This window comes from Propithecus coquereli, unplaced genomic scaffold (genome assembly GCF_000956105.1).
Source record: "Propithecus coquereli isolate 6110/MARCELLA unplaced genomic scaffold, Pcoq_1.0 Scaffold155, whole genome shotgun sequence".
Taxonomy (NCBI): domain Eukaryota; kingdom Metazoa; phylum Chordata; class Mammalia; order Primates; family Indriidae; genus Propithecus; species Propithecus coquereli.
Window position 1 is genome coordinate 2,287,865 of NW_012139969.1, and position 19,471 is coordinate 2,307,335.

Consider the following 19,471-nt stretch of genomic DNA (forward strand, 5'->3'; position numbering starts at 1 on the left):
TTACCAAATCTGTACAATTATGTGAAGTATCTAGAAGATACAATAGATACAATACAGATGCAAAATTTTGGTAAACAAATAGAAAAGAACATTTTTTAAAATAAACTCTTTGGTTTCGGGACCCTTTTAAAAAATTTACAACTATAATATAATTACTTTCATAAACTTTCTCATTCAGATTAGATGTTCTATATATCTATAGAAATTTTACATTATATGTATATTACCTTATTTTAGAGATATTTTAAGCAGATAATTCAAAGAAAAAATAATGAACATTTGGTCTCTCTTATAATAAATGTGTAATTTATCAAATGAATAGTACCTCTAACCTTATACTCTTTACGTAAATAAAGCTTATGAAAGGCACATAAAAGAATACTTTTCCAACTTATTCAGGTGACCAGTAAAGCAACTGTTGGATTCACCAATTTACTGCCACAATCAGTAACCTATATAATTCCTCTGGAGATATGGAGGTCTTTTCTTTTTTGACTCATTTTAGTTATAACTCCCCTGCCCAAAAGATGGAAAATCACTTTTAATTCTCTCAAAACCATACCTTCCAGATCCTAACATATTAAAAACATGTATACATATCTACACAGAATGGCTTACATGACAGGATTAATACTTTCCAAAAAAGCAAAACAACAATTAACAGAATTTTCCATGTTGAAAGCCCATTTTCCCATTTGAAGTCTGCACCCTAAACTGCCATATGCTTTTCCTTCCACTGATGCCTATGGGGCAGGCCTCCTGCCAATATCCTACGTGAGCCACTGTAAAAAGTGCTGGAGGCCAGGGACAGACAGGATACCTCACCTGTGTGCGGCCTGGTCACGGCACTCTCGTACAGGGGGATGCCTTCACCCACGTTGTTGAACGCTTTCAGGGTTATCACGTAGTGAGAGCTGGGATCTGAAGGAAAGAAACAAGTGAAAATACTGTGAAAAAAATCCTCACTACAGAATTTTAAAATTTCAAGGGTGACTTTGCATAATCTTAACTGCAGAGGAATTAAAGGAAAACAACTGTACAATTTTTCATGTGGAATGATTTTGGGGTGTGGGGAGATGTGAACACGGAAGCACACACAGTCCAGAAAAATTGGCCGGGATCAAGTTCCTGGGTCTAGTCTCAGTAGTGGAGGTTGACTGTGCTTGAATTCTCTCTCGGCCTCGGCTACGGTCCTGTGATGTTCACTGTATGGTGGAGGCTTGGAAGAGAATGAGTAAATAAGATTCTCATATGCTGGAAGCCTACAGGTGGAGCCTGAAATTAAACCAACCCCTTTCCTTCCCTGAAGAAGGACAATGATCAGAACAACAGAGAGGTAGAGACGTAGGAGATAAAACTTTTAACCTCAGCAAGTCCTGAATGTCCTCAACTCTTCAGGGGGCCTCCAAACCCAGCACCCGCGGAACCTCACCTCGCCAGCATGCAAACTTCTTGGCTGGAATAAGACATGGCCCAGGATTTAACTGGCCTGGAGTGATGTTGCAACTGTAACACTGAGAGAAACACGCCCTCTAGGTGATCGTGCAAAATGCTGCCATTAGAGAAAACGGGGGCATTAAACAGGTGACGTGGCATTCACTCTCCTACTAGCCGAGGTAAATCAGGAAGATTCTAATTCATCACGTGCCTGATCCAGGCAAGGTTTAGTACGGGGTACTTCAAAAGTCCAGTTTCAGAAATGAAGACTTGGGTTCCACTGAAGTGTTCCAGGGTGAGGAGCTGACCTATTCCACTCATTTCTGGCAAAGCTGGGCAGTTTTCCAAAGTGGCACACCTCATGTGGCCTGCGTTATTTCAAAAGCCTGAAATAGCTGCTTTGCTTAGTGGCCCACCCACTCTCCAGAGACTAAAGGGCAGTATGTAGAGGCACACAGTCTTCCCGTGCCAAGACGGAACCGACATCAAATGGAATCAGTAAGACACTACTTGACTGACAAGGAAAAAGGCAACACGGTAGACGGTGATGTCCTTCACTGAGACTGGGGACAGAGGCAGAATGATGATGACACACGTTTTCAAGGCTTGATTCCAGGCCCTCTTCTATTCCCACTCTTCACCCTCTCCCTGTGCACTTCATTCCTTTCCTTAGCCTTGATTAGCAAGCATGTGCCGTCAACTGCAAATACAGATCTCCGGTCCACATCTTTCTTCTGAGCACCAGACCTCTATGTGCAACTGTCAGTCTGGCAATTCCCCTTGGATGTCTTAAATCTTTCTCTTTCCCCTGTCTTCACGCTTCAGAACTGCTCCAGTGTTCCCTAGTTCAGTAAATGGCACTACTCCCAAGCAGGGAAGCTGGGAGTCATTAAGACCTCCCTCTCCCTCATCTTTTTTAGGCAAGTGAGTCTTGTCAATGTGACCTACTTGTTGGTCTCTCACCCCCCTTTGCCTGTTCTCTGTGCGCCATCATTACCGGACACCTTTCAGTGCACTGACCACTGTGTTCTCTCTTACCACTGGGCCCTCATATAGGAGCTGCTTCCCATGCTGGGGACACATCCCACCTCTTCTCTTTACCTAGGTAAGTCTGTTTATCTGAAAGGGCTCCTTCCACACTGTACTAACCTCTCTAGTTACATAGCCTATAATGCTCTTCTCTTCCTAACACACTGTGAACAACTTCAGTTGTTTTTAAATCATATTACTGCTAATAATTGTGACCATGTCTGTCTGATTCTCTGCTCCATCTCTGGCACACTGTCTGGGATATTGCAGGGGTTCATTAAATATTTGCTGACTGACTGACAGGTTTTGGGGAGAAGATATTTTAATTTTGGCCAGATGGAATATAAGATGTATCTAGGTGCAGATATCTAGTAGGCAGATGTTCATATGGATCTGAAGCTCAAGGGAGAATCCCAGTTTGATGAATAGATGAATTCCTTTATGTACTTCACCTCTGACTTGCTTCTTTTACTCAACAGTATATGCACCTTAGATCTATCTAGGTTGATAATTATAGGCCAAGCTTAATTTACTTTATGCCAAATCCATTTTTTTTGCTACTTCTCAATATGTGCTCTTTCCTAATAAAAGACTAACTGTTCAGCACATGCAACACTCCTTCTCATCTCTATGTTTCAAACCCTATTCTGATTCAGTCAAGGCCAGGTTAAGTTTCTTCCTTGACTGCTCTACTGTGCCTTGCTAGCTTCCCCTTCTCTGAACATACTTCACTTCAACTCACTTCATTATTTCCTGTGTGTGACTTTTCTTCTATTAGACTGAAAGCACCTGAAGGTCAAGGACCAGGTCCAGCCTACACTGCAAAGGATTTTCACTTTAGCAGTTTCACAAAGGAAACAGTAGGAGGCTGGTCGCCACAGGGACATTTTGATTCTACCAGCAAAGCTTTCTTTTTGCTCTCCAACAATTGCTTTAGGAGATGTTCACGTTGGGGAAGAGTTTCCTAGTGTAACTGTGCTATTTCTTCTTCGAAGGAAAAAGAGAAAGGCTACTTTGTTTCTGAATAAAGATTTAAACTGCCGCTTATTTTCTACCAGAAAGAATGAAGGTAACTCATCTGTTAGGCACTTGAAGTTGTACTTAGAAAGGATGTTTACAAAGAAATGATCTGAATAAAAATTTAGTCAAAGAAAGATCTATACTGCACCCCAGGCTGGGCAACAAGGCAAGAAGATATTGGTCTTCTTCAAAAAAAAAACAAAAACTACAATGATAATCTAATTTGGAAAACTAATTATACCAATCAAAACCAATTCATTCTCTACTATAAAATATTAATATTTCTTGAATTCTTTTGCTTTTAAGATCAACTATGAGGTATAATTAGCATATAATAAAATGTGCCCATTTAAGTGTACATTTTGTTGAGTTTTGACAAATATATATACCTGTATAATCACCACCAAAATCAAGATATAAAATATTTCCAATACTACAAGTAGTTCCCTTGTGGTCAATTCCTACCACCCTCTGGTTCCAGGCAACCAGCGATCTTACTCTGTCACTATAGATAAGTTCTGCCTATTTTGTAATTCATAAAAATGTAAGAACACAGTATGTACTCTCTTGTGTTTGACTTCTTTTGCTCAGCATAATGTTTGTGAGAGTCATTTCTGTTGTTGTATGTATCGATAGCCTATTTTTAAAAATTGTTGAGTAGTACTCTTGATGAAAATTTGTTATTTCCCCTTTTGGGCTATTATAAATAAAGTTACTATGAACATTTGTGTACCAGTTTTTATGCAGACATGTGTTTTTATTTCTCCTGATTAAATATCTGACAGGGATTACTGGGTCATAAGGTTAACGTTGTAAGAAACCTCCAAATTGTTTTCCAAAGTAGTTGTACTATCACATTCCCACCAGCAAGTATGAGAGAGAGCTCCAGTTCTGCATTTTTGTTGATATTTGGTATTATCAGTCTATTAAAGTTTAGCAATTCTATAGAGTGGGTGTGTTATGGCCATTCTCTCTCTATGGGAGCAAAAGAGAAGTTTTCCTTATAGAATGCTAACAAATGCAGAAGAAATACGGAATCAGAAAACTACCATTGGGGAAACACCATAGTAATGACTGTTACTGTAGATGCTAAAACTATCTACATTGAGTGAAAGTTTGATGAGAAACAGGATATTTACAAAGACTCAAGGTATCTCCTAAGGTACACATTAACTGCAAAAGAAAAAATAATTTTATAGTGGGAAAATGTAGCAGATACCATTGTAACCAAGTGATTAAAGTTACAGTCACTAGCAACAGACTATGATGTGCTTCCTGATGTGATACACTGGCAAGAACCCCACACTTCCACACTATTCCTTCCAAACATGCATAACCTGAATGTAATGAGGAAATATTAGACAAGTCTAAATTGAGGGACATTCTACAAAATACAAATGTAAATACAGTTAAATGTTAACCTTTGGGGGATCCAGGTGAAGAATATATAGGAATTCTTTGTACTATTTTTGCAACTTGTCTGTAAAAATAAAATTATTACACAATGAAAACCTGAAAAGAAAGAAATCACATATATAAGCATTTCCTTACTTAGCAAACGTACCCAGATTTTCGATGGTATAATAGCGCTGTTTATAGTCCACTTTGATGGTCTGGGCATGAGGGCTGCCAATGCCATAACCAATGGCATAACCTCTGACCACAATGTTCTGATTCTCTGGAGGAGTCCAGCTCACTACGATGCTCGTGACAAGAGGGCGGACATGAAGAGAACTAGGCACTTCAGGAACACGAGTTTCTGTAAGGAAAGTAGAAAAGCAAGATGAGATCCACTCTCCTTTAGAATATTTCACTATCCTTGGGCAATGGTGTTCAGCCTCCTGCCAAACTATTTGGGGCTAATTTTTTTACATTATGTCCAAGAATTCAAAGAGAACCTATATGTATGTATAGTAAAATATGGCCCATGGTTTTACTTCATTCTAAAAAAAAAAAAAAAAATACCAAAATAGCCTTAAATACAAGACACTGCAGTATTAATTTGTAAGGGAAGACAAAGAGATCCAAGAAGCTCTTCCCAGTGAAAAAAAAACAAATACACTGCCTTTCAATTGCCACTTCTCTTAGTACCACATCCCATTCTTGAACTCTACCAGGCAGAATGAGAAAGACAACACCAGTAGTTAGTAGCCTGTTGTCAACAGGTGATGAAGCATCATGTTACAGCAATGGTACCAATTATTTACTCCCCTCAGTAATATGATAAGTCAGAAAACACGACTTCTTAGAGCCATGATTGATTCAACTGGTGGGAGACTAAGAGGCTTAAAAAGGAGGCAATTTACAGTATCATTCACATACATTGTTTCAGGGCATAAATTGCTATCTTAAAAATTAGTAAACCGAGACTTAGAATAAGAACTCAGTCTTTTGTCTCCCAAGTCCAGCACCTGTTACTGATAAAGGTGCTACCACACACCTCCATATGAAATTACTCATTGAATAAACAGGGAGAAAAAGGACAAAGTATCCAGGACTATGGAAAAAGAGAAACTGCAATTGAAATAGAAGCATAATTTACATGGCTCAGCCTTAAATTTTAGATCATCCCTCTATTTTATGGCCTTGGTAAAAAACAAAAAAAACCAACTTATAGCACCTGCTCATTTTTATTTGACCTGGTTCTGCTTAAAGGGACAGTTCTCCAAAAGGCATCACAAAAAATCCATTCCAGGACCCTTGCTGCATTCCAGGAACGACAGCAGTGCAATCACTGAAGTTGACAAATTTAAGCCATATGCACTCAAAGTCTGTGGCTTTCCAGTTTGACTCATTTGACTATAGTTAGTACCTATCCTGTGCCAGTACTGTCGATTGTTGTTCTTACCATCTAAGTCACTTTCAAAAGTTTCAGCAGACAGCCAGTCAGTTGCCGGGCCTGTGCCATTGATTGTTAGAGCAGCCACTCGGAAATTATATTCAGTTCCCCGATCGAGACCTGAGATCCAAATAACAAAAAAAGACAAGCTGAAACAAGAGCTTTGGAAAAACAAAAGATTAATAATCTCTCATTAAGGCAAATATCTCAGCCACCAACTTGGTTCATAGCTTGATAAAGCTGCGGTTAAGGTTAATACAGAAGAGGAATACATAAACACAACACAGAGTAGCTTCCGTCATTAAAGTAAAGGCTGAAGCCCACACAATTCAAGAGGAAAATAGAAATGACTAAAGCTTCCCGGAGATTACAGACTTTTGTTTAAGAGCTCGGAGGCACCTCAGAGTTCATTTAATGCAATCCCTTCATTTTGTTACAAAGGAAGCTAAGGCCAAAAAGAGGCCAAGGATAATGAAGGAACAAAGTCGATGGGTCGCAGTAGGCACCAAACCCCAGAAAAGAACGCAAAGATATAACTCCTATCAGGTTACCTCTGGTTCTCTGAGCCACCCCATAACCAGAGCAGAAAAAATTTAAGCACCAAATATGGTCTAGAAATCTACTTCTTAACAACCAATTGCCCTTACCTATATATAGTAAGTAAAAGAGGAAAAAAACCCAAACCTTTCTATTAGGCAACTTTTTATTTACAACCAGCTAATACCCAGGTATCAAAGGCAACAAAGATCCACTTACAGAAGTCTATCTTAGAAAGCAGGGCAATAGTTAATAATATGCTCAGTTATTCACATATGCATGCATACATTTTTAGAGCACTTAAATACCAGATATTGTGGCAGGTCCCGTAAAGGTTATGAAAATTATCCTACTTCCTCACATCCAAATATTGGGATCTCTGGTGAGCAACGCAGCACAGAAACTCCAATCAAAGACAGAAATAGTGAGAATGTAACTTGGCCAGGATGCAAGATAAACCCTAGCTTGGTTAACCAATCCTGTTACATGGTGTGGGTGGAGAGACGGTAGGTTCTGTTCTCCACAGGCCCATCCTGAATCTGTCTGCCCACAAGATAGCCAGGAGCAAGGCAGAAGGAAGAGCAAAATGCCTGGGCCCAAGTCACTTTACCATCTTGTCTCATCTCTGTACACACCGAACCAGAAACTGCTAGAGTGGCTGAACATGTGTTCATAACTATTAACAGACATTAACCTGGACTACTAGCAAACATGGCTCAACTAAAATCCTGAAGGAATCCAACCAGATCATCATTCCCTGCCCTTTGAGGAGAGTTAGAATGTACGAGAGCAAGTGAGCTAGCAAAGAGAACAAGCAAGAAAGAGGCATTGTTGTAAAGAGGCCAAGGGTTCTCTCCCTCTAAGTAACCTGAAGAGCTCACAGACTAAAAGTAAAGTACACAATACACATCATAAAGACATAGCAACATTTAAGTGCTATTAATAACAATTAAGTCTGACTAAAACTTAATCATATAATTTACTGTTCGTACAGGATCTTGGTAATCCATATTATTCCCTAATAATCAAGCTTCAAGTTAATGCTTCAAGAGAGCAAGGATCTCCATTTTTGTTTACCATTGCATACCAAGTGCTGGCACATGCGAATAAAAGTTCAATAAATCCATTAAATAAATAAATCTAGATATTTTAAAATGCAAGAATTTTCTTGATAAACATAAAGCCATTTTTACCACAAAAATTATATTTTGCTTACACATCAAATGTTTCATTGAGATAACAGTCTCCTCATGGGCAAGGAATGTACTCTGTATTTATACTATTAGGAATAAGAATGGTGTCTAATGTATAATAAATATCTACTACTATATATTAAAATAAAAGCCTTTCAGATGCAAAATGTTATTTATCTGAAACTGGAGTAAGATGAGAAGCTGACTCTTGAGGACATCTGTGATCAGTGATCCCTTAGTGATACTTCTCAGCGACAGCTACCGCAGACACGTGTACTGACTGCAGCTGAGGGAAGTGGGTTTTTGTCAAGAAGCTGGGCGACTGAAAGATACCTTTGGAGCCAAAGTCATCTTTTCCTATTTTGAAGGAAGTCAGTCCCATCTACCAGGGGAGGAGTAAGGAGCTTCTGATTGCTAGAGCACAGATTTGCGCTGTCAGTGGCTCTCTTGATTTTTAGAAACTTACACCTTTAAAGAAAGGAAAACATTACACTTTTTGACCCTAGATCTTGGTTCTCTCAAGAATCTGGTCCCTGGGTGCACAGGAAAGCGGCTGATGCCAAGTTTCTCTAATTCTTTTAATGTCTACCCACGAAAGAAGAAATGTAAGGAAAGTTAGAGTTTCCAAAGGGTGATGAAATTAATTCTTGGGCTTAGATAACAGTGACAATACCTCCAATTCTTATAGTTCTCTTCTACCAGCTCTGTGTTTGGGTTTCCTAGCAAAACTCATCTGAGCCAGTGTTTGTCCCGAGATTAAACATGCCCTGCTATTGTAGTGTTGTAGCTACGGATAATTCACACTGTTGGTTTAAATGTACTAGACTCAAATTCGTCTGTTTGCTTGCAAAACATAGATGGGCTCTGTTGAGTGACAAATTAAGCCAATGCTGCTGAGGCAATACTACCACAGGCACAGCCCATGTGAGCTGTGAGTCTGCTCCTAGGACTGAGGTAGGATGACGGTGCTGAAGCTGAGGCACGTGCAGCTGCGGAGGACAGAGTCCAGGCACTGCTACACTATAAAGCGGCGGGCAGGATGGGCTCCGTTCAGACCACAGTCAATTCTGCAGCCGTATTAAACACCTATGAAAACCCCTGTAGAATAAGGATAGCTTAGGGGCACCTGTCTCTATTCTTTGTAAGCATGCTCTCAACGTCCACAGGGCAAAGGCACTTAATCTGCCTCCCATGCTTCTCCTGCAGAGGAACTCTGCTCTTGCTTAGACAACTCCACTTCTCTTACTTGAGGAGTAAAGAAGGGGATTCTCTGTGATCTACAGGAGGAATCCATATTAGACACACATTTGGGTCCCTTTTTTTAAATCAAGTACACCACTTGTTCTGTTGCACACACAGGGAAAACCATACCAAAGGAGCTATCTCTGCCAGAATTTTCTACAAGTTCATAGTGCCCATATTAGCAAGTGTGATTACTGCTCTGCTGCGCAACTATTCACAAATATTGTTTCAGGAGACAGATACACAAATGGCATCTGTTATAAAAATCATTTTCTAGACCTCTGTTACCAACTAGATTGAGTGGAGTACTTTCTTTGCTCATACAGCTTTGTTTTTATCTTTTTTCAGATTACAAAAAAGCAATACATAGACTCAAAAAAGAAAACATGGAGAATACAGAAAACACAAGGAAAGAAATACAAATCAAACACAATCTCACCACTCAGAGATGGCAGAATCTATAAGAATGTTTTCCATTAATACGTATCAAGTCAGAAGTGGACTGAACCATTAAAATTTTTTTGAACCATTTTTAATTTGTTTGTGTAAGTCGATAGCTCAGAGTAGTCATTAGACAAGCATAATTTGATGTCTGAAAAAGATATCATCCCCTAGCTTCTGTCCATGTGCAAAGTAGCTTACCTTCAATCAGCTGAGACAGCTGTGTCCCAGTTACCAAAGTCTCAGTGACATCACTCTTTCGGGAGGCCTTTCGGTAGCGAATTTTGTAGCCAGTAATCTGACCATTTTGTGTGGCTGGAGGAGGTGGCTGCCAGTGAATCATAATGCTCTGGAAAATTCAAGATTACAGTGAAAAGACTGAACATATCAAAAGCTTGGTCCTCACTTTTATGTACTGCTGCCTGGATTTCACTGTGTAAAGGGAAGGAACATAGAGGCAGCAAGGTGACCTGATAGAGTTTTACAAAGTTATTTAACAATCACTCAAAAGTATTTCTTCATTTTAAAATCCTCAATGATCAAATGGGAAGATTATATATTTGAGAAGCATACTGTGGACCCCTGATCTCCTAAGTGTTCTGTCTGAATGAAGACACTGGGCAAAAGTCTCAGAAAAGTTTTCAGAAGGAAAATCTAACGTCAGAGGATTAGGAAGTATATTATTGTTAGATATAAAGATTCTTTTCCATCTCCTGCATGGAAGAGCTGAAATTAAACGATTTATATCTAAAACTCTTCAAAAAGGGGATCATTAATTAATAATTGGTGTTTCTTAAAGAATAAAAGGAGTCTTACACTACTTCTTGAGAGGACCATGTATCTCAGTTGTCTATGTGTTCCAGAGGGGGCTCTCGGCCGCTGAGAGGCACACCTGGCCCTTGGTCTGCAGTGAACCTGCTGGGGGGGCAGTGTGAGTAGAGACAACCCATCTGACAGGTGTCTGCCTTTAACTCACACGGAGCGCATCTCACAGCACCAAGGGACAAGGGACCATGTCGTCATAAACAACTTATTTCCTTCTGCCACACCACTAAGGTTCTGGATGGTTAAGACCTATAATGTCATGTTTTACATAAAAATAGCAATTTATTTACAGAAAGACTAAACTCGTTTTGGCATCAGAGAAAGGAAGTAAAGTTAAACAGAATAAAGGAGTTGGTTTCTAAGCCAAGTTTTACTAGTAGGTATAATAACTATGTCTTCTTATTTCTTTGCTTGTCTATGATTAAGTTCTAACTTATAGGTTTACTATTTTTAAAAGCAAATAGATTTTTTCAACACTGACATTCATTTGTTTTGACGCTTTCCCACAGAATCTCCCACTCTATAAGCTCCTCTGAGGCTCAATAGTACACCAGTAAAAATGAATGGCAGCATTATAAAGTTTTACCTTCGAATTTCTCACTTCTAAGGACAGGTTCTGAGGAGCAGCACTGGGAACTAGACAAGACAAAAAAGTTTTTTTTAATCACCCACACATCACCCATCATGTGACTGCTCTTGGCTAAACTTTACACAGATGTACATCTCAAATGCCAATTATGCAACCAGATCTAAACCTAGCTGCCAATGCCATCATGCTGATAGTACCATGTGGATAAGGTATGGCCATGTTTGATCCATTTTTTTTTTGACTGCAAAAGGATTTATTACTTGCTCATTAGAGTCATTCACTTTCTCACCACCTATAATACTTTTTTTTAATTCAGGATATTATGGGGGTACAAACATTTTGGTTACATGAAATACGTTTGCCTTGCTCAAGCCAGGGCTACAAGCACGTTCTTCCCCGATACAGTGTCCCGTTTCTATTAGCCATGGGTTTACCACCCCCTGACCCCAACCCCTCCACCCACCCGCACCTGACCAGCACCCAGTGAGTATTACTATCACGTTAGCACCTTAGTGTTGATTAATTACCAGTTTGATGGCGGGTACATGTGGTGATGTTTTTCCATCCTTGTGATACCTCACTTCAAAGGATAGGCTCAATGTCTATCCAGGATAATATAAGAGGTGCTAGATCACAATTGTTTTTTGTAGTTGAGTAGTATTCCACGGTGTACATATACCACATTTTATTAATCCACTCATGTATTGATGGGCATTTGGGTTGTTTCCACATCTTCGCAACTGTAAATTGTGCTGCTATAAACATTTGAGTGCAGATGTCTTTATTACAGAATGTCTTTCTTTCCTTTGGGTAGATGCCTAGTAGTGGGATTGCTAGATCAAATGGTATTTCTATTTTTAGCTCTTTGAAGTATCTCCAAATTACTTTCCATAGGGGTTACACTAATTTGCCGTCCCACCAGCAGTGTTAAGAGTGTTCCAATCTCTCCACATCCACGCCAGCATTTGTTATTTTGGGACTTTTTGATAGAGGCCATTCTCACTGGAGTTAGGTGATACCTCATTGTGGTTTTGATTTGCATTTCCCTAATGATTAGAGTACCCAAACCGCATAGTACTGGCACAAGAACAGAGATATAGACCTTTGGAATAGGACGGAGATCCCAGATATAAAACCATCCTCATATTGTCATGTAATCTTTGACAAAGCGGACAAAAGTATACATTGGGGAAAAGAATCTCTATTCAATAAGTGATGCTGGGAAAACTGGATATCCACATGCAGAAAATTGAAACAGGATCCCCACCTCTCACCTCCTCACCAAAATCAACTCACGTTGGATAACAGACTTAAACCTAAGGTGCGAAACCTTAAGAATTCTGGAAGAAAATGTTGGGAAGACTCTTTTAGACATTGGCCTAGGTAAAGGATTTATGAAGAAGACTCCCAAGGCAATCATAGCAGCAACAAAAATAAACAAATGGGACCTGATCAAATTAAAAAGCTTCTGCACAGCCAAGGAAACTATCATTAGAGCGAATAGACAACCTACAGAATGGGGGAAAATATTTTCTTTCTACATATCCGATAAAGGGCTGATAAAAAGAATCTATATAGAACTTAAGAAAATCAACAACAAAAAAATGAAACAACCCCATCAATAAATGGGCAAAGGACATGAACAGAAACTTTTCAAAAGAAGACAGACTAATGGCCAGCAAACATATTAAAAAAGTTTGATTCATTTTTTAAAATAAGACACTTTCATATAGGTATGCACCCATATCTAAGTCAGGTCGTACCCTTGGGAAGTCAGATACTTATTTCAAGGATGAACAGTGGCTCTGAACTCTTCTATGCTCTAAACTTTTCTAGATCCCAGACATAGTCTGAATCTTAAACGTATTCTTTTGAGTATTCCTGGTGATAGCCTATCTTTATCTTGGGGAAGAGCCACACATTTTTGGGAACCAAGTCTAATGAATATGGTAAGTGACTGAACTGGGTAATGACATTATGGATCAAAATGAGATGTACATAAATCAGTGAGCTTGGCTTTCTTGTGGGGTTCCTAAATTGGTTTTGAAAGCAGTTCCCAAGTAGAGCAAAGAGATATCTATGCAATGACAGTTTCAGTAAAGTGAACCATCTGGCTTCCCGAGGCAACTGTATACCAGGGAATACTCATTTAGATGTGAGAAGTTTGGGACTGTTGGTTAAATAAACAGCTACATAACTTTAGTTTCTCACAAATGAGAATATAACATGGGTAGACTCAAAGGTGTATTGTGGCCCACACACCTTCCAACACCTCCCTTCACAGTGATGATAGCAGGCAAAGAAAACTTGAGTAGACCTGATTAGTTTTCTTTCCACTCACAAAATGCTGACTCTAGCCCTTCTCTCCCAATCCACCCATGGAAACTTCTCTCTTCCTTTCTCTAACATTTGGTGACTAAGTATATAACTAAGTGCTCACTAAGCTAAAGCTTCCAGTCAGAGAATGTGTCTTGCTCATTGTTGTAACTTGTACCTAGCAAAGTGCCTCAGGCCTCAACCCAGAGATTCAGGTACAGAGGGTTCTGGAGGAGGACCTAAGCACCTGTGTTTTGAAAAAAATACATGAATGATTCCAATCATCTCCATATTAAGCACTGACTTAATTGCAGAGGCACCCAACATAGCTGTCATTGTTGTTTTCATCATCATCATTGTCACAGCAAAGATGTGCTGCATGCTCACGACATGGCAGGTACTTATCCTTACGACAATCTCACAAGGGAGTTTCTATTATTATTCTTATTATACAGAGGAGAAAACTATCAATGAGGTTCAGGGCAGTTAACTTACCCAAGGTATTTGTTTCAGCTGGCACAGAACTAAGACGTGCCTTATTCCAAAGTGCTGCCCTTAACCTCCGTGCTAAGACGCATCCAGTTCCCATAGGTGGTCAACATGCCTACCCACTTAATGCAGTTAAAATTTGGGTCATGGGTAGATTTAAAAGCCTACATTAAACATTTTTTCCCCTCAACTTTTCCTAAAAATCTTTACCAACTTGCTTACGTAGTTTGCTAGCCAAACTATAACTGGTTATAGTTTGTATTTGTTTCTTTTTCCCTACCTTTTATCCTGAAAAATGTTAAGTCCACAGAAAACAATGAACGCCATATATTCTTTTCCTAGATTCACCAATTGTTAATAATCTGTAACATCTGCTTTATTTCTCACTATATCTGGTACATACACAGATTTGCCTACTTACATATTATTTCTAAATCATCTGAGAGATGACTGCAGTCATCACACTTCACTCCTAAACACCTCATTACATGCCATGTATCTCCTACGAACAAGAACATTCTCCAGGAAAACTACAATACAATGATCATATTCAGAAAATTTTAACACAAAATAGCATCTACTATACCTAATAACATATCTAATATTTAATATTACCTAATGTTATATATATCTAACATTAAGTAATTGTATCAATAGTGTCTTTTATAGCTGTTTTTACCTCCAGATCCAGGATCCAGGCAAAGATCATACATGATTTATTTCACGTGTCTTTACTCTTCTTTAATCTATTATTATAGATTCTAGAATGATTCTCCAGGATTTTTTTCCTTTCATAAAATTAATATATTTTAAGAATCCAGGTCAGTTTAAAAAATTTTTTTTTAAATTTTTTGCAGAACTTCCCTCAATTTGGATATTTGATCGTTTCATCATGATCAGATTCAAGTTAAACATTTTTGGCAGGGATATAAGAGGTGATGTGTGTTTCTCCTTGCACTGCACCAGGAGGCACAGGTCAGTCTATTCCTTTATGGGTGATGTTAAGTTTGACCATTTGCTTACGGGAGTTAAACTATACCTTCTAAAGCATGCATGTTTATATATGTCAGGGCTGTATACATATATATACATTTAAAAAAAACATTTTTGTAAAACACTGGATTTAGCTGAGTTTCATGAAACAATACACACCATTACTAAGTACAACAAACTTTTCTGTTATAGTCTAAAAATATTTTTTTAAAAAATCCTGGTCTTGACCTTCTTAATCTCTTTGGCAGATTGTAGTTTGAAAAACACTGCTCTGGGCCAGGCGCGGTGGCTCACGCCTATAATCCTAGCACTCTGAGAGGCCGAGGCGGGTGGATTGTTTTGAGCTCAGGAGTTCGAAACCAGCCTGAGCAAGAGCGAGACCCCATCTCTACTAAAAAAATACAGAAAGAAATTAGCTGGACAACTAAAAATATATACAGAAAAAGTTAGCCGGGCATGGTGGTGCATGCCTGTAGTCCCAGCTACTCGGGAGGCTGAGGCAGTAGGATTGCTTGAGCCCAGGAGTTTTGAGTTTTCTGTGAGCTAGGCTGACGCCACGGCACTCTACCCTGGGCAACAGAGTGAGACTCTGTCTCAAAAAAAAAAACAAACAAAAAAAAAAACGAAAACCACTGCTCTGGGTCATGAGTACATGTAAATAGCTTAGTTTAGAAATTTAGTCATAGATAAGAAATGAAACTACCACAAAATACGGAGAATTAAAAAGACCGATTTAGCACACAAATAAGATTGCTAAGTAGAACAAGGCTGGTCTTCCAACAGCCCTGGAATAGTGTGTGTTATGAACAAACAATAGTATTTACTTACACAGAAGCCTCTGCTAAAAATACAAACACTGACAGCCTATTCAGTATGAGGCACTTTATATTCTATGCTTTCTCACTGACTCTTCACAGCAACCCAATGAAGTTGGTACTATCTACATTTTACATGTAAGGAGACATGCTCAGAAATGTTAAGTGACTCGATCAAAGCCACATTATCAGAAAGGAATAGAACTGGGACTTGAACTGAATCTTCCTGACATCAATTATACCACTGGGGGTATGAAGCATGGTATTTTGTTTGAAAGAAGGAAGACTTACCATCTGATAACGTTTGAACAGCAACATCTTGTGTGGAGACTCCAGGACCATGTTTATTGTAGGCCACCACTCGGAAACTATACTCAGTATACTTTTTCAACCCATTAACAGTATAGGAGTGACTTGAAACATCAATATCCTTAAACAAAATAAAACACTGTGTATATATACAACTCAAGCCAAAAAAAATGCTGCAAAGTAAAGTATTAACTGTACAAATTCTATATTCTACACAATACAGATTTTTATCCTTTCTTACGGGATGTTATTTAATAGTCTATGCAGATTAATCATAAACAGTGACAATTTACTCAGAAATACTGCTTAATGTTTAGTGACCCTTACTGGTAAAAACTACAGAATAAATCTTGGTACAAAGAAATAGAATCTAACTTTTCATTTCCTTATATCTTGTTTTTCCCTCAGATTTCCAGGCAATCATCTGCTGAGTTTTGGAGATATATTTCAACTCTACTATTCCAATCAATGGTTTGAAAAATTGCTTTATTTCATACCTGTTCTTTATCAGTCCCTTTTTCCATGTAGTACAATTTGTAATTTTGAATTTCCCCGTTGCCAGACAATGGTGTTCCCCATGTGACAGTGATTGAAGTAGGTGAAGTTGCATATGCTCGAATGTTAGGTGCTGGGCCAGGGAGCTGAACTAGAAGGAAAATTTCAAGAAAGCAAGATATAAATGAAACTTACTGCACTCCTCAATAACCATTCTTGGCAATACTGTCATATTGGCCATGTTTTAAAAATAATAAAAGGTAAGAAAACAATTATTTTGTTAAGTGGTTTTAGGATAATGATAATATATTAACACATTTTCTGTTTTATGATTCAAATCAAAACCAGAAATTATCTGTGAAGTATCTCCAATTTATTCAAAATAAGAAAAAAAATGTACACTGCAGAACTCTTCTTGTGGTTTATAAAACCCTAGTATTGCAGCAGGACCATGCAGCACATAAAAGCAACCACCACAAAAAGAGACCTGTCTTTTGCCAGACGGTGAGGTAGGCAACAGGAATACAGTGATGGACAGAGTCCCTGCCCACAAAAACTTCCTCTCTGGTAAGGAAGTCAGACATATAAACAGTTACAAAAAATGTCGTAAGTGCTAACAGATTTAGGTAATGGGTGTAACAACAACAGAAGAATACACAATTCTGCTTTGGGAGGGGTAGGGCAAGGAAGGGAAGGATCGGTGAAGACGTCTTAGGGTCAAGACGAACAAATACTTTTCTCAGATACCAAGGGGGAAATTATTCCTTTCAATAGAGTCGATAAGGAGGATATGTGAGAAGACAGTGCTGAGTGGTTTAGCTTGGTTGGAATGCAGCATAGATGTGGGAGAGGTAATGTTGACAGGGAGACGAGTCAGACAGTGAAGAACCTCGAATGCCCTGCTATGGAGTCTGCATTTTCTCTAGGAGGTGTTAGGCAGTTACTGAAAAATTATGAGGAGCATGACACGATCAGGTCTATGTTTAGAAAGGACATGTGAACACATGCATAGATGAAAAACAGTAAAGGAATGATATTAGATAGAGGAATAGTAATCAATTTTTAAAATAGCTACCATTTACTGAATGGTTATAATCAGTCAAGCATTAAGTCCTTTACATGTGTCTTCTCATTTATGAGACGGATACTATTATCATCCCCACTTACAGATGAGGTTCTGATGTTTTCAACCTTTCCCAAGTGATGGGAAAGCTAGCTAGTGGTGGAGCCAAGAGTTGAGCACTTTCTGACTCTAAAACATGGGCTCGAGACCAGTAAAGAGATTATTACGATACCCTCAGCAGGACATATGTGATTTGGAAGACTGGGTCACTGGTTCACTAACCAACTGTCTATCTGGCTTTAACTCCTACAATGGCTCACAACCTACTCTTTTACTACACTCATCTTGTCTGACTGACGGGTTCCAGTCCCAATTTATACACAAATTCTGGGTAGCTGCCTATGCCTACACTTTGTAGACATTCTATATTTGAAAACAATTTCTCTGGCAGTAGTGTTTCTGTGACAGACATCCATTAGATTTAAGAGCTGAGAAGGGGAAAAAACTAACAAAATGTAAAACAAACCGGCTTTCTTGAATAATAGCACCACAGCTTGGAAGATTAGTTTTGCTACCAAAGTAGTGAAAATGGTTACTCTAACAGTTGTTTGATTTAGTTATGAATCATGTTATTCACTTAATGTTAAGAGCATATTTTATGCAGCCTGACAGGTGGGATTTGTCGCACTTCTGCTGCTATGGAAAACTTTCCTCTAGCTTATTAAAGGGGAAGAAAAACAAAACAGTCCCTAAATTCTCTCGAAATCACTTTCAATATATTCATTGGCTAAGCACAGGCAAATATGATCCTAAAAAAGGCGCTAATGAATTCTTTCATTTCAGCTGTACAGTGGCATAATAAATGGAAAAATTTTTAAGTTGGTTTCTGAAGCTAAATATGTAAAATATTTTCCAAGGGCTGACTCCAACATTTATGCCTCCCACACACAAGCTGAATACCTCCAGATGAAATGCAAATCTTTCTAACTGCTTCTCCTTTGCCAAAACATGTTACAGTCTCTCTCCATCCCTAAAATACCCTCGACAGAACCTGATGCCCCTTACTCTCACATTCTTATTTAACTACTTTCTTTTAGCCAAATGACTATGCTGCCTACTTTCCGTAAGATGATAATGCATCATGCTGTTGTCTATTTACTTGTCTGCCTGGTACCAGACTATCAACCCCCCGCAGACAGACAGGTCGTACTCATCTTTACATGCTGACTGTCTAACAGGGTAACTGGCACCTGGTAGGCACTCAGTAAATCCACTCTTTACATCTTTTCTTTCATCTCTAAATTTGACAATGACCCCCCTAGTTCAGTGGTTCTCAACAATTTGATTCACAATCTCTGAAATGATAATGAAAGCTACAGATTCTTTCTGAGGGAAATGTGAATATGAACAAGCATAAAAATATTTTCAGAAGTTCACAGCCTCAGGATAGAACCCTTGCACTGGATCCAATCCAGTGGTCTGGTCTGTTCCCTCATTCTCCTCATGACTGATCTTGCATGTGCACTGTTTGATTCTATTTCTGGGATCTGGGTCATGCAAATTCCTTCCCCAAGAATGCTTGCATTAAGTCAAGGCCAGCTTCAGGTCTCATCTTTTCCTAGGATCCTTACTTGACTTACCTATCTCTTGCAGTAATTTTTCCTTGTTCTGTATTCTAGTACCTCTCATGAATGATGCCTGTACATAAAAGCTAACGGAGGGTAACTGAGCTTGAAACCTAATGGAATATTCCTGCTCTTGTCTGAACACAAATAACTTTGAAATTCAGTATCTTTTCCCTGTAATGAGAACATAACTCTTTCCTTAAATCAAACCCCT

At 38.8% G+C, this 19,471-nt stretch overlaps 1 protein-coding gene across 1 annotated transcript in view; it reads right to left on the bottom strand.

Moving 5' to 3' along the window:
• The window catches only part of NEO1 (neogenin 1), a 212,881-nt gene that overhangs the window by 36,499 nt on the left and 156,911 nt on the right, over positions 1-19,471 (bottom strand). The window contains exons 12-18 of the mRNA XM_012640549.1: positions 16,572-16,720; positions 16,057-16,195; positions 11,150-11,199; positions 9,940-10,087; positions 6,335-6,445; positions 5,051-5,245; positions 826-921 (exon numbers count right to left, since the gene is read on the bottom strand). Coding sequence (XP_012496003.1) covers positions 826-921; positions 5,051-5,245; positions 6,335-6,445; positions 9,940-10,087; positions 11,150-11,199; positions 16,057-16,195; positions 16,572-16,720 — 888 coding nt within the window. The remainder of the gene's footprint in view (positions 1-825; positions 922-5,050; positions 5,246-6,334; positions 6,446-9,939; positions 10,088-11,149; positions 11,200-16,056; positions 16,196-16,571; positions 16,721-19,471) is intronic.